Genomic DNA, 12,335 nt, shown 5'->3' on the forward strand with positions numbered 1-12,335 from the left:
ATGTGTGGACAGGGACAGGAGGATAGGAACAGAACCAGCATCTGTGAGTGAGTGAGCAGCTTCTCATGGAGGTCTCACAAGCTCTGTACTACAAAGCCACCTAGCGCTGGGACAGTCAAGCGGAGCTGCTACTTCAGTCAGTCTTTGGGTGGAAACATGGGTGAGGGAATCCATCACCCAGAACCTTCTCTGTAGTTGGTCATTACTCTGCTCAACCAGAAATCAGGGTGGGAGAGGAGGGCTTATGGGCCTGTCCCGCTATTGTCCAGACGACACATAAATTGCTAGTGGTCAGAAATGTGAAAGCAACATGAAGCCAGCCAAAGCTGCAGTTGTATTTGTTCTAAAATAATGTCAAAACTGCTACATTTTCATCAAGTAAGAAAAGGAAAACGAAGAAAACCCAGAGGGCTACAGGAGTTTGGATGGGAGTCACCAATGATCTAGGTTCAGGAACCCTCGGTGCCCAGATGCCTCAGACCTTGGACACTGGCACACGCTCCTGCCCCCCAGCATCACCCAAGCAGCCCCAGACACCTTAGCCTCATCCCATGCTCCTCTCCTTTTCCCCTGCTCCTTCCTCCTTAATGCAGTCAGTCCCCTTGCCAGGTCCTTTGGCCAGAGTTGTCCCTGGGGGCAGGTCCCCCCATATCACTGTCCCACACACCCATGGACCTCTCCTCAGCACCCCCCGAGCCTGACACTCCTGCAGTGGCTCTTCCTGGATGGCGGTGAGGGACCAGGGAAAGCCTAGGCCTTACCTGAGACGATGGTGTAGCCAATCCCCCTGGGACGTCCTTTATCCTGGTCAATGGCTGTGATAACTCGCACAGTCGTGCCCTGGGAGGGAGAGAGGAGAGACTTGAGTTTGGTTGCACAGCCCCCAGGCTGCTGCCCTCTGCCTTTTTAGCTCTCTACACCCACAGCTTCTCTCCCAGCTGCATGCCCTGAGGCAAGGCCAGTCAAGGAAGTGGGTGCTGTGTTCAGGCCTCAGCTGCCCCCATTGTCCCTGGGACATACAATGAGGCCCCCAGGCAAACACCTGTGTCCTTTGGAAAGGCAAAATCTTGCTGATACTCTCATTCCCCCTTCACCTTCCCATCTCCCATCATTTGGTTGGACCACCCAGGAAAGGAGAGCTGATGGAGGGGCAGCCAGTCAGGGTACAAGAGATCTAGTTCCTATCTCAATCACCCATCAAATTGCTGTGTGACCTTGGAAAGGTTGCTGAACCTCTCTGGTCTCAGTTTGCCCCACCTTAATATGAGTAACAGCAAAACCTCTTGGGCCTTGTTTTCACTAGAACCTAAGTAAAGGAGAATGTCACTGACCAATTACTCTGTGAATGAAAGCAACATAAATCCAGAAGGTGAGTATCTGCAGGGATGACTGTGGCAACCTTGGAGGCCACCAGGGCCCTATGAACCAGGCCCCATCCAGCACTGCAACCAGTAGTTCCTACCTCAGATGGCTCTGTCCCCCACCCCATTTATTCTCCTTGCAGCACTGGAGGAGCCGGGGTCAGGAGCTACAACTACCACGATGGGGATTCAGGGGTCCCTACTCTTGGGAGCACAGAGTCTGTGGCAAAGGGTCAAGGACACATGCATAGACATGCTGCACACATATGGGGTGCTTAGATATAGAATTGAATCCCAAAGTGCAGAAGTCCACTTGGAGGAGCTGGCAAAAGATTGTACGTGTGGTGACATTGAGAGTGAGGTCACAGAGGATGAGTAGGAGCTTGCCAGAGAGAGAAAACAAAGAGGAAGGTGCTCCAGGTAAAAGACAGCACAGGCAGGGGTGTGGAAACACTGAACTCTCTAAGAAGAAATCCATCTGAATGGGCACATTCAAGTATCAGTTGATTGGTTAAATAAGTGAATGAATGAATGAATGAATGAATGAGAGGATCCTAATATCACCACCACTTGCTGAGTTGCCCCTTGCTCAGAGCAGCCTTCACTTTGCTCTTCAGGCCCTATCACATCACTGTCCAGCCGGTCATGCCTGCCCACCATACCTGCCTCAGGCCCGACCCAGGCTGCAGTTTTCCCTGCATGGTGGAGAGCAGGATAGCCCTGTCCCTGTCCCCTAGAGAAATATCAACCCTGACATCTGCTTGCATAATGAAGGGCCTCCTGGCCTTGGTGCCTTTCACCCATTCATCAATCCTGCACGCTGCACCCAGCATCCCCATCTGAGCACCTTTTCCTGTGGCGAGAGGCTTGTTCCCAGATACGAGCCCTCTGATCTGGAGGGTGGGGCCCTGGGGTGCAAGATGCCTCCCCTCCAACTCCTGCTGGTCCACCCCCTCCTCCTCCCCAGCCAATGCAGCCCTGCACGGCTGTCTCTCCACCCTCTCCTGGAGCGCAGGGGTGCAGCAATCCAGAACACCTCTAGGTTCGGCTGAGAGGTGAGGATGTTCCAGGAGAAATGACGTGCACAGAGAGAGGGACACAGTCCAAAGGCCAAGGCTGCGCAGAAAACAGGTCAGGCCCCCTTCTATCTGCAGGGAGAGCAGCTCTGGTCAGATCCCCTGGGAGAAAGAGACTGTTCTGAAGAAGCCAGAGAAAGGCGCCGTTAGATGAGCATCTCACGAAGTGGGTGCTGAGGACCTGAGTTGTGCCTGAGCCTGTGAAGTACCAGCTGCAGCAGGAGCTGTCCTGTATGGAGCACCCACACTGTGCCTGTCACTGCTGCAAATGCTTTCTATGTACTGGCTCATTTCCCCATCACAGCTACCAGACAGCCCCATTTTACAGAAGCGGACACTGAGGAACGAGTTAAGTAGCCTTTCCAAGTGAGTGATGGAGCCAGGATTCAAATTCAAGTACTTCGGTTCCCAAAGGCTCTTGCCTGCCAGGCCATGCTGCAGGCCTCTGCCGCAGGTCTGTTTCAGGAATGGTAACGGCTACTTGTGAAAGTGTTGCTGCAGTGCTTACAGCTTAAGCACTTTACAAGCACGAACTCATGTCAAATTTGGGAAAGCGTCGGTATCCCACACCTCCCTTGGAGATGCGCAACGGGCATTATTGTGGGTAAGGCTCCAGGAAGTAGTAAAGTGGTGAAGAAACCTGCTAACCTTTGTCCCCAGACTTGCTAATCTGAAGACAGGCTCTTTCAAGTAATGTTTGTCAACAGCCCAGACCAAGGGAGCAGTGGGAGGTCATTTGGGAAGCACTGAGTTAGACCTGAAGGGTATACACTAATAGCTTCCCAACATCACCCTACAGAGAGCTCTTCCTGGGATCCCTCCTCACTTAGGAGAGGCCTGGATTTGTCCCCAGGAGGAGGTCCTGAGGGTGTAGGACTCTAGCCAGTAGCTCCAGCTGCCAGGACAGGCTTTCTGGACTTGGGGACAACTCCCTTTTTCCAGACCCATCTGTCCTGGGACCCACACATGTTCTGGCATGAGGGTCCCTAGGAAGGCCCTGGTCTGCTGAGGGATTGTGGGGTTGGGGGAAATGGGCATTGCTGGCCTGTGCAAAGAGGGGACTTGGTAGCCAAAGAACCCTCAGTCCTCATAGCCCTTTGTGTACCTTTCCTGTGGGCACTCCTGCCCTGGCTGCCTGGAGTCCTGGATGAGCAGAGCTCGGAGGGGTCTAGCAGGCAATCCAGGACCAGGCAACAAGGAGGCTGGTTCTCCACAGGAAAAGCCACACCTGAGCTTCCACAAAGTCAGATCTAAAAGGTCCCTGACAAAGTTTGCGATTTCATCTCTCTTTGGGTAAATAAATCCATTTTTAATAAAACTCTGAGCTTTTAATACAGGTGCAGCCATGAAGACTGACAATGTTATGAGAAGGAATTAACAGGGAGGAATGGGGACTCTTGGGAACCCACGGATCTTGTTTCAGATTATATTTTCAATATACTGAAACTTATTTCCAAAGACGAGGAGATGGGAAGTGAGGCCTCTGCCTGTCCTGGAGCTGGGCTCCTCACTGGGGCTCTGCCTCTCCAGAGAGGGACCCCAGCTGGGGGTGTACCAGGGCATGGCAGAGAGAGCAGGTGGGCAGGCTCAGGAGTGCTAGAGACAGGGCTCACCCTGACATGGGCTTCTTCCCTTCACAGGAACTCACATTGCAAGGAGTCCCGGTGGGAAATAGGCTACCCCCAGAAAGGCTAAAGGTACTGGGTCTGGGGGGTCCCGGCTCCTTGCGGTGGGAAGAGCAATACAGCAAGAGGGTTAGGGTTTTGACTCTATTGCCAGACTGCCTGCGTTTGAATCCTTTGAGTTACTTAACTTCTGCCTGCCTTGTTCTCCTTATCTGTAAAATGGGTATAATAACAGTTCCCACCCCTCAGCAACTGACACACATAAAGCACTTGGAAGAGCACCTTGTACCCAGCAAATGCTATACAGGTGCCTGCTGCTATTCACCGGGGCCTGGAATTGCAGTGAGCATCTGACAGAAGCTGAGGTGCCTGGGGCATGGAGGGCAATGTTGGGGTAGGCCCAGGTGGGTGTGCCAGGGGTGGGCGAGGGGTGGGTGAGGTGTGAGAGGCAGCCTCACCTATGAGGCTTACTACCAGTGGGACATTGGGGCAAAGTCCAGAGGAGCTGGGACTTCTCTAGAAGGAATGTGCATCTCTCCTGCTTTCTGAGGCCTGCCTCTGTCCAAAGGCACTGACCAGAAGAGCAGCTGAAGCCGGAACCGATGGGCTCTGCCTGCCTCGGCGTCCAGGCCCACCTCCTGCCCTCCCCGCTCGGCTGGGGCCACTCCGCCCCTATTTCCATGACAGGATTAAGGACCTGCAAGGTGGACGTGCAGTCTGTGTCAGGAGGGGGAGGTGTCTTTGGGGGGAGGCCTGAGGGGGCTGAGGGGACTTCCGACAGGAGCTGCCACAGCAGATTCCGAGGCAGAAAATCCTATTTCTCAGTTCTTAATTCCAGTCAATTCCAGTCAAAGGGCTGATAGGCATCGGCTGGCAGTAATTTGTGCAGTTTATCCGCTCTTTTCACCTTCTATCGGCCCTTCACTGACGGGCAGGATGACATGCTGCTGCTCGAGTGAGGAAATTAAAATTTGATGCAATAATCCCAAATAAGAAGGATTTTATTAGGTAATATATACACTTTAGATGAGGCACGCTGGCCTGATGCTCTGATACAGAGAGGCATACATGCTGGGAGCTGCAGATAAAGAAGGGAGCGAGGGAGAGTGGGCAAGGGTCCGAATGGAGGCCCTGGGCCAGCAGAGGGGAGACTGGGAATGGGGACCCAGGTCCTCCGGCCCGGGAGGCTGAGCAGCCTGTGGTGTTCCTCAGCCCGGGCGCAGCCTGGGGAGTACTGCGTTCAATCCACATTCCACACTGTAAAGGGACACAAAGTGCCTGGATCAAGGCACAGAAACCAGAAGCCTGGAAAGATCAGGCATAGGGTGCTCAGGAATTGGCCTGAGGAGAACGGCTGTGCAGGAGGGATGGACACTGGAGAGCAAGCTCCTTCCAGGCATGAGGACAGGGGGACAGGCAGAGGTATGTGGACACAGAGATGATTCTGTGGCATTCGGGGAGCCAGGCAGTGCCCGGGAGAGCCCCCAGCCCCCACCTTAGTAAGGAAGGAAGGCTTCAGTGTCCTCATGGGGCCAAAGAGACAACCCCCTGCCAAGGCAGAGAGATATCAAGATCCCTGAGCCTGAGAGAGAACATATCAGATGTGACGAAACTGAGCATCAGGAGAGCAGGAGCCGAGGGGAGCAAACGTCCCTGTTTGCCTGGCCTGAGGGGCCGCCCTAGCAGGAGCCTGGGCAATTACCTGGAGAGGAGAGGGGATGGCCTAGCACAGGGCCCTGTACACAGGAAGGGCTTAATAAACATCTAGTTTTTTAATAAAAGAATGGAACACTGAATGAATGGATAAACTTGCAAATCTGCAGATCTGAAACAATTAATATTACTCTGCTACGATACAGGCACGACAGAGAAAAATAAATGAAGGGTCTCAGAGGTCACTCACATTGTCAGCACCCCTCTTGCTGACTACTGGGACTCTGCGATGAAGCTGAAGATGGGAACCCCCAGGGCATAGCCACCTGGACTGAACGCCTGCAATGCCGGTATTGCTGGGTACTCTACTCGAGAGTGCTAAGTACCCCCAGGCGAGAGAGGCACTACTGTAGACATCATGAGGAAGCAGTCTGGAGATGGTGATTTGGCCAAGGTGAGTGCCTGGCTGTGCAGGGACCTTCTCCAAGGGAGCCACCATCACATCCTCACGTCAATCAACAGGTTGGCTTTACCCATCTTCTCTGCATTTGGTCCTGGGCATGATGTCCTGGGAGACCCACAGGAAGCCTGTGATAAGCTCCAGAGACTCAGGCATTTTGATTACTGGGGGCTCTAATGTAACCCACTTACACATCAGTGAACATAATAGGTGTGGCTATAATTTAGTGGTAAATTATGCAGCACAGGGAGTCAATTTTACCATAATGAGGGGAGAGGGATGCCCATGTCTGTGGGCCAGTGAGGATGAAGCCAGGAAAAATAATTCTGACAAAGGTGGCCGAAAACCAACAGATGTATGGTCTTTGGATTGGTGAGTAGGCACGAGGTGTGATGACCAGGGTGAGAGGGCTGGTATGACCAGAGTGTGCATTCATTCATTCATTCATTCATTCATTCATTCATTCATTCCATAAACACTTTCTGAACACCCATGTTGTGCTATGCCCACAGCAGACCCCAACTTTGCCAAGATTCACTTTAGGTCCATCAGAGAAGCAGAGGTTGAGCAGGCTGTTTAGGAGGACTGAGAATTAGGGTGGGGTTGTCCAGGGGCAGATGCCAGATGGGAGGGCTTGCCTCCTGAAAGGCCAGAGAAAGCCTTCCTGGGCTGAGAAGACATGAGCTTAGCAAGGATGTTTTAGAGGAAACAGTCTTCAGTCTCAAAAGCTGGAGTTCTGCTGTCCATGGACCACCAAGAAAGAGAAGGCTGTGACAGGAGGCACTGTGATTCCCCCTCTACCCTTAAAGTAGCTTCAGACACTTGCCATAGGAGGCCAGAAAGTGTCTTGCTTGTTAGATTCTTCAGTCCATATTAGGCCCAAGAAGGAAGTGGCTACCCCTGCACACCTGGAGCCTGAAGCACAGTGCGACAGTCAGGACAGACCGAGTCTCCAAACTGGAGGTCTGGCTTCCCCAGCCTGTGGTCGCCCAGGGGCACAGTCTGCAGCCTGGTCAAGGGAAGCCGATCTCTTGCTTGTGCCCAATTCTGCAAGTCTGTGCAGATGTGCAGGTGGGCCCCTGAACACACTTATTCAGGTGGCTGTCCCACTTTGCTCTCAAAGCCGCATACCCTTCCTCTAAGCTTACTGAGTCCCCTCAAAAGGAAGGGCACATTTTTCTTTCCACAAGAGCTGCTCCCCAAGCTGCATGTCCATGGTTTCATCTGCCCAGAGAAGCTGCCTTTTTCTAATTTATCAGCCCAGAGCGGGTGTCTTATCCCAGTTTGCACAAAAGCACAGATGGCTACCAGGCAAGAGATGCCTGTCATTGCTCGCCTGGCCCACAGCTGAGTGGGCAGAGGCATGTGTTTTGTTCTTGAAGACACCCAGTCACAACTGATTGAACCACAGGAGGACACTTGGCTCAAGGGCAGCCAATCTACAGGCTGGCTGGTGATCTATGACCTTGTGAGATGACACAAAATCATGAGCGCAGCTAATCAGGTGTCTCTCTTGATAACCTGGGCTTGAGAAACCTATAGCCTGAGCAGCTGAGAGGGGCAGCTGGGGCAGTGAGCGCTCCTGCAGGGCTGGTTGGCAAGAGAAGTGGACTGACCTATTGGCTGAGCTCACTGATGTTTCGGTGAGCCTGGCTGAGTCCAGATCTACTCTCCAGCCCTGTCACCCTACATAAACCTTTCTGCATTGCTCCCCTTCACTTGCCCTAGCAAGTCTTTGTTTTTTGCCGCTCAGGTCCCTCTGGGGATGAAGTGAGGTGGGGTTTTGTGTAAAGGAGTCGGGTTTTCCTTGTACCAGGACACCCATCGCTGTCATGCACAGGACATGTCAAGTCGGGGCCTGTCCCACAGGGCCGAGGGGGGTCTTACCGGAGGAGAGTGCTCATAGATGTTGGTGCTGTAGGGCAGGTTAATGAAGATGGGGTCCATGTCCTGGACATCTGTGATGATGATGGCCAAGTTGGCCAGGGTAGACAGAGGCCTGGTCTTGTCTTGATCCTTAGAGGACAAAAGTACACAGCCTTAGGTTAAGTGATGTGGACACGCACACATGGACACAACACACATGCCTGCACACGCATGACATTCATGTGCTAAAACACGTGCACACATGGACACGTGCTCCCGCACTCCTGCACGGAAGGGCATTAGTATGTGGACATTCAAGAACTCAGAAACCCACAGTGATCTCTGACTTGTGCAGGAAAACACAAACAGGGTCTCCAAGGCCCAGTGAAAGGCGGTTTATCCAACGTCACAATCAGGGCTGAGTCTCCTGCCCTCAGCCCAGCCTAGGCCTGACCACCCTGGATATCTGGTGGGTGGGGTGACTGGCTTGGGAAAAGATGGTGCTGTCCTTAGTTCTTTCTCTGGGTTCAGTCAAAGGCCCGCTGCCCACTTCCTGCCCCCTTTCATCCCCAGGCATCAAGGGAATGACTAGGATGGGGGGTTCCTTAGAAGACACGCCCCTGGACCCCAGAGGGGGCTACTCTGGGACCAGCGTCCCTGCTCTGCATTCTGGGTTTACTGATCAAGCAACATTTCCAGCAGAACCAGTAGGGGGAGCTCCAGGGCCTGTGACATTGGGGGGACTCCAGGAAGGAATCCTGAGAGGTCACAGGCCATCCCCCTGTGGCCAGGCAGGCAATGTTTACACCCTCCTAGTTAGTTAGAAATTTAGTCTTGTGAAAGCTCACCAAGAAAGGAAACCTGAAACCCACATATTATTACCCTAAAATACACAGTCCACTTAAATAACCCACTACTGTTGAACAATAATAGTTAACAAGAATAGCAACTGCATGATGAATACAGACTATATACCAGGCCCTGTGTGAGACACCTCGTTTGCTTTTGTAGGTATATGTGTGCATTGGTCAGATGAGTTTACAAAGACTGAGGAAGGTTATGGAACTTGTCCAGAGTCACACAGCTGGTAATTGTGTAGCCAGGACTCAAACTCAGGTCCTTTTGACATAAAAATCTGCCCTTAATTCTCTTGATTTGGGCTCCTAACATAAGATCAATCCCTGACTTGCTGGGTCACCTTCAATAAGTACTTTTTTCTCTTGGAGTCTCAATTTCCTTCTCTGTGAGATGAAAGGGCTCAATGAAATGGCTTCTATGGATTCTTGAGCTTATAAATTCTCTGGTTTGGGATTTGAGGAGCAACTGTCTTTGGCTTAGACTTGCCTTGGTTTGTCTGGGGTGACCTGAACATGCAAGGCATTCCCACATTACAAACCTAGTGCCTGCTCCTGCCCTCCACTGATAGAACTGCAGAGCCTTCGAGAAGGAAGGGCTGATTGTTTTAAGAGTCCTCAGGGGCAGCTAAGGAGAGAGCAGAGGGAATTTTGGGGATTAAGTGTGGGTGCAGCAATGGAGGGGAGATCTGGAGGCAGGAGGAGCTGGGCAGAGGGACCACAGAGGAGACAGCCTCTCAGGCTCCAAGACCATGGTGTCCACAGCCTAGGCTTGGGGACTGCCTATGATGAGAGCTCTCAGCCAGGGGCTAGCATAAAGGGCCAGAGGGGGAATCCCTTGACCTCTTGGGCAGGAGCTGCCAGGGCTCTGGTTTGCAATTACCAGGCTTTTGTTGGTAGCTGCCTTTTTCTAGCCTGGCACCTGCCCTCCCCATTCCACCCTGTGGTTTCAGTCCTGCTCCTGTTACAGATGCCCAAGTCCAGCCCACACTGGACTCCATGGCTGGAGAAAGGGAATGGCAGTGGGCATATCTGGCAGGGCAAGCACCTTCCTAGCTTCCAGATGTCACTCTGGGGCCTTCGGCTCTCAGCAGCTGTTACCAGGGGAGTCCTCATGTTTCCCCACCCTGGTACCCACCCAGGGGTGGCTGGAACCCACACTGCTCCCTGCAATGCCACACAGGAGATTCTCCTTGGGGCAAATGCCCAGCAGCCAAGGGCACAGCACCAGCCCTGAGAGGGACTTGTGAATAGGGGGTGGAGGGGTAGGGTAGGGGGAGCCATCAATATGAAGGGAGTTCTGTGCCCCTCCTGTTCTCTCACTTCAAGGCCTGATTGCTGGGAGATTAACAGCAATTTAACTGTATTCACCATCCCAGCTTGAGCCCAGGCCTCTTGACTGGCCCGCCACCCAGATTCATGCCTGTGCCCAGCTCTGGTCTCCTCCCCACCTGCCCAAAGCCATTTTTATGGTGGATGGAAATGACTGCATAAGAATAGGGTCATAGAGAGAAAGAGAGCCAGCATCTGTGTATTCTGGGCCCAGGTGTGGACAAATGGAGGGTGGTAGGAGGGCACCACCCATGTGTGGGTACAGGGAGTGAGGAAGGGTACAAAAGCGGCTTCTGGCCTTTGTGAGTGTCCCCGATCCCAGAAGTCAGCTTTGCAAATATCAGCACATACCTCCTCCCAGACAACTAACACTTAACCAGGGAGAACGAAAGGACAAGGGTGTTGTCTGCAGTGGCCTCTCCAGGGGCTACTGCATCTTGACCAAGCATACGGGAACCCCATCTTTCAAAACCAGGCCCTTGGCCCATCCAGTGTGTCTTTCCCAGAGATCTGGGCTCTGTGAACTGCCAAGTGAAGCTCCTAGCGTTACCGGCAGCTCCCACTGCAGTGACATAGATCCCAGGGGTAGATGCTGTGTGTCAGGCAGATGGGCCCTGAAGGGTCAAGAGGGACTCCAGTAGTTTGTTTCACTCTTGCCTGAGCTTTGTAAATAAACCTACTCTCCTTGTTACCAGGTGAAGGCTCCAGCTGTGCCCAGAGTCAGTGGCTGGAGAGGGAGAGAAGGGAGTATAGGGGAAGGATCAGATTTGGGGTATGGCTTGCCTGTCCCCCAGGCCCTGGCAAACAGCCGGCGACAAAGGAAAAAGGCTGTGATGTTCTGGAGACTCAGAGACTCTTGGTCTTAGGCACTGGACTGGGTATCAGACAACCCGGTTTGGGGTTTTCGCTCCCACTACTCCTGGGCTGTGAGTCTCAACAGTGTGAACCATAACATGGGATAATTATTTTTCTCCTGCCTTCTTCTCCTGACCAGCTCATCCTGGGACTCATCCAGGGCCCAGCATGGTGCTTGGCACAGACCAGTGCTCCCTATTGTGGAAGTGTCGCCACTCCAGAGCAGTGGCCAGGACCCCTCTGCCTCTGGAATGTTGGGTGGTGTCAGGACACAGCTGGGGTCACACCTCTGTCTTGTGTCCTAGAGAGTGAGAGGTCACCTTGCACCATAAATGACCTATGGGGTTACCAGTGCAGGCACTGGAGCGCAGCTGCTGGGTGACTGTGGACAAGTCACTGAATGGCTTCTGTACCTCGGTTTCCTCATCTGTAAACCAGGTACCTTTATAACACTTATGACACAGGCCTCTTGTGATGTTTAATGAAGACAACCAGTTTGAGTGCTCAGCACAGGACCAGGGACACAGCACAAACCCTCAGTAACATCAGCTGTCACTATTATTATCACTATCGCCAGCATCATTATTACAGAGCCTTGAGCAGCAGGTCTCCAGGTGGATGCTCTGTCACTCCCTTCAGGGTGGCAGGAGGCCACACCTGGTTGCGGGGCCCCGGGCGTGGCACTCACCGTGGCGTTGACAGTGAGCTGGTAGGCCTGCGTGGTCTCGTAGTCCAGCTCCTGGATCACTGTGACAATGCCGCGGGCACTATCAATGGCGAAGAACTGGGAGGGGGGCTGGAAGGAGTAGAGGACGCTGCCTCCGGCACCCAGGTCGGGGTCTGTGGCGTTCACGATGAAGATGGGCGTCCCCACTGGTGTGTCCTGGGGTGGAGCAAAGCACATAAAAGGTGAGCAGAGCTTGGAGCAGCTGCCTTCGCCAGTGACTATTCCCCCAAAGCCCATTAACCACGTCCCTCCAGCCAACCAGACCCTTGGCCTTGTCATTTTTATTCTAAGAGGGTTCAGAGGAATTTAAAATGCAGTATCTATTTTTTTTTCTTTTTTTGATGGCCTCCTGGTGGCTGTAACAGCACCAGTTCCAAAGATGATCTACTTATCCTGGAGTTCTGGATGAGAGCCTTTCAGTCCCCAAACCCCCGTTTCTTGGCAGTTTTGCTTCCTCTGTTGAGTGCACCCTGGCTGCCCAGGCCTCAGGTCCGGAGTCTGCATGCGGGGAGGTTTCAAGGGCAGA

At 53.0% G+C, this 12,335-nt stretch overlaps 1 protein-coding gene across 4 annotated transcripts in view; it reads right to left on the minus strand.

Annotated features, from left to right (window-relative positions):
• CDH23 (cadherin related 23) overlaps nucleotides 1–12,335 on the minus strand; it is a 338,466-nt gene that overhangs the window by 209,963 nt on the left and 116,168 nt on the right. For all 4 annotated transcript variants that reach the window (XM_087824365.1, XM_087824361.1, XM_087824363.1 and 1 more), the window contains exons 6-8: nucleotides 11,771–11,965; nucleotides 8,063–8,191; nucleotides 762–840 (exon numbers count right to left, since the gene is read on the minus strand). In XM_087824365.1, the coding sequence (XP_087680491.1) occupies nucleotides 762–840; nucleotides 8,063–8,191; nucleotides 11,771–11,965 (403 nt within the window). The remainder of the gene's footprint in view (nucleotides 1–761; nucleotides 841–8,062; nucleotides 8,192–11,770; nucleotides 11,966–12,335) is intronic.

The sequence above is a fragment of the Miniopterus natalensis genome, chromosome 14 (assembly GCF_054644295.1).
Source record: "Miniopterus natalensis isolate mMinNat1 chromosome 14, mMinNat1.hap1, whole genome shotgun sequence".
NCBI classification, from domain to species: domain Eukaryota; kingdom Metazoa; phylum Chordata; class Mammalia; order Chiroptera; family Miniopteridae; genus Miniopterus; species Miniopterus natalensis.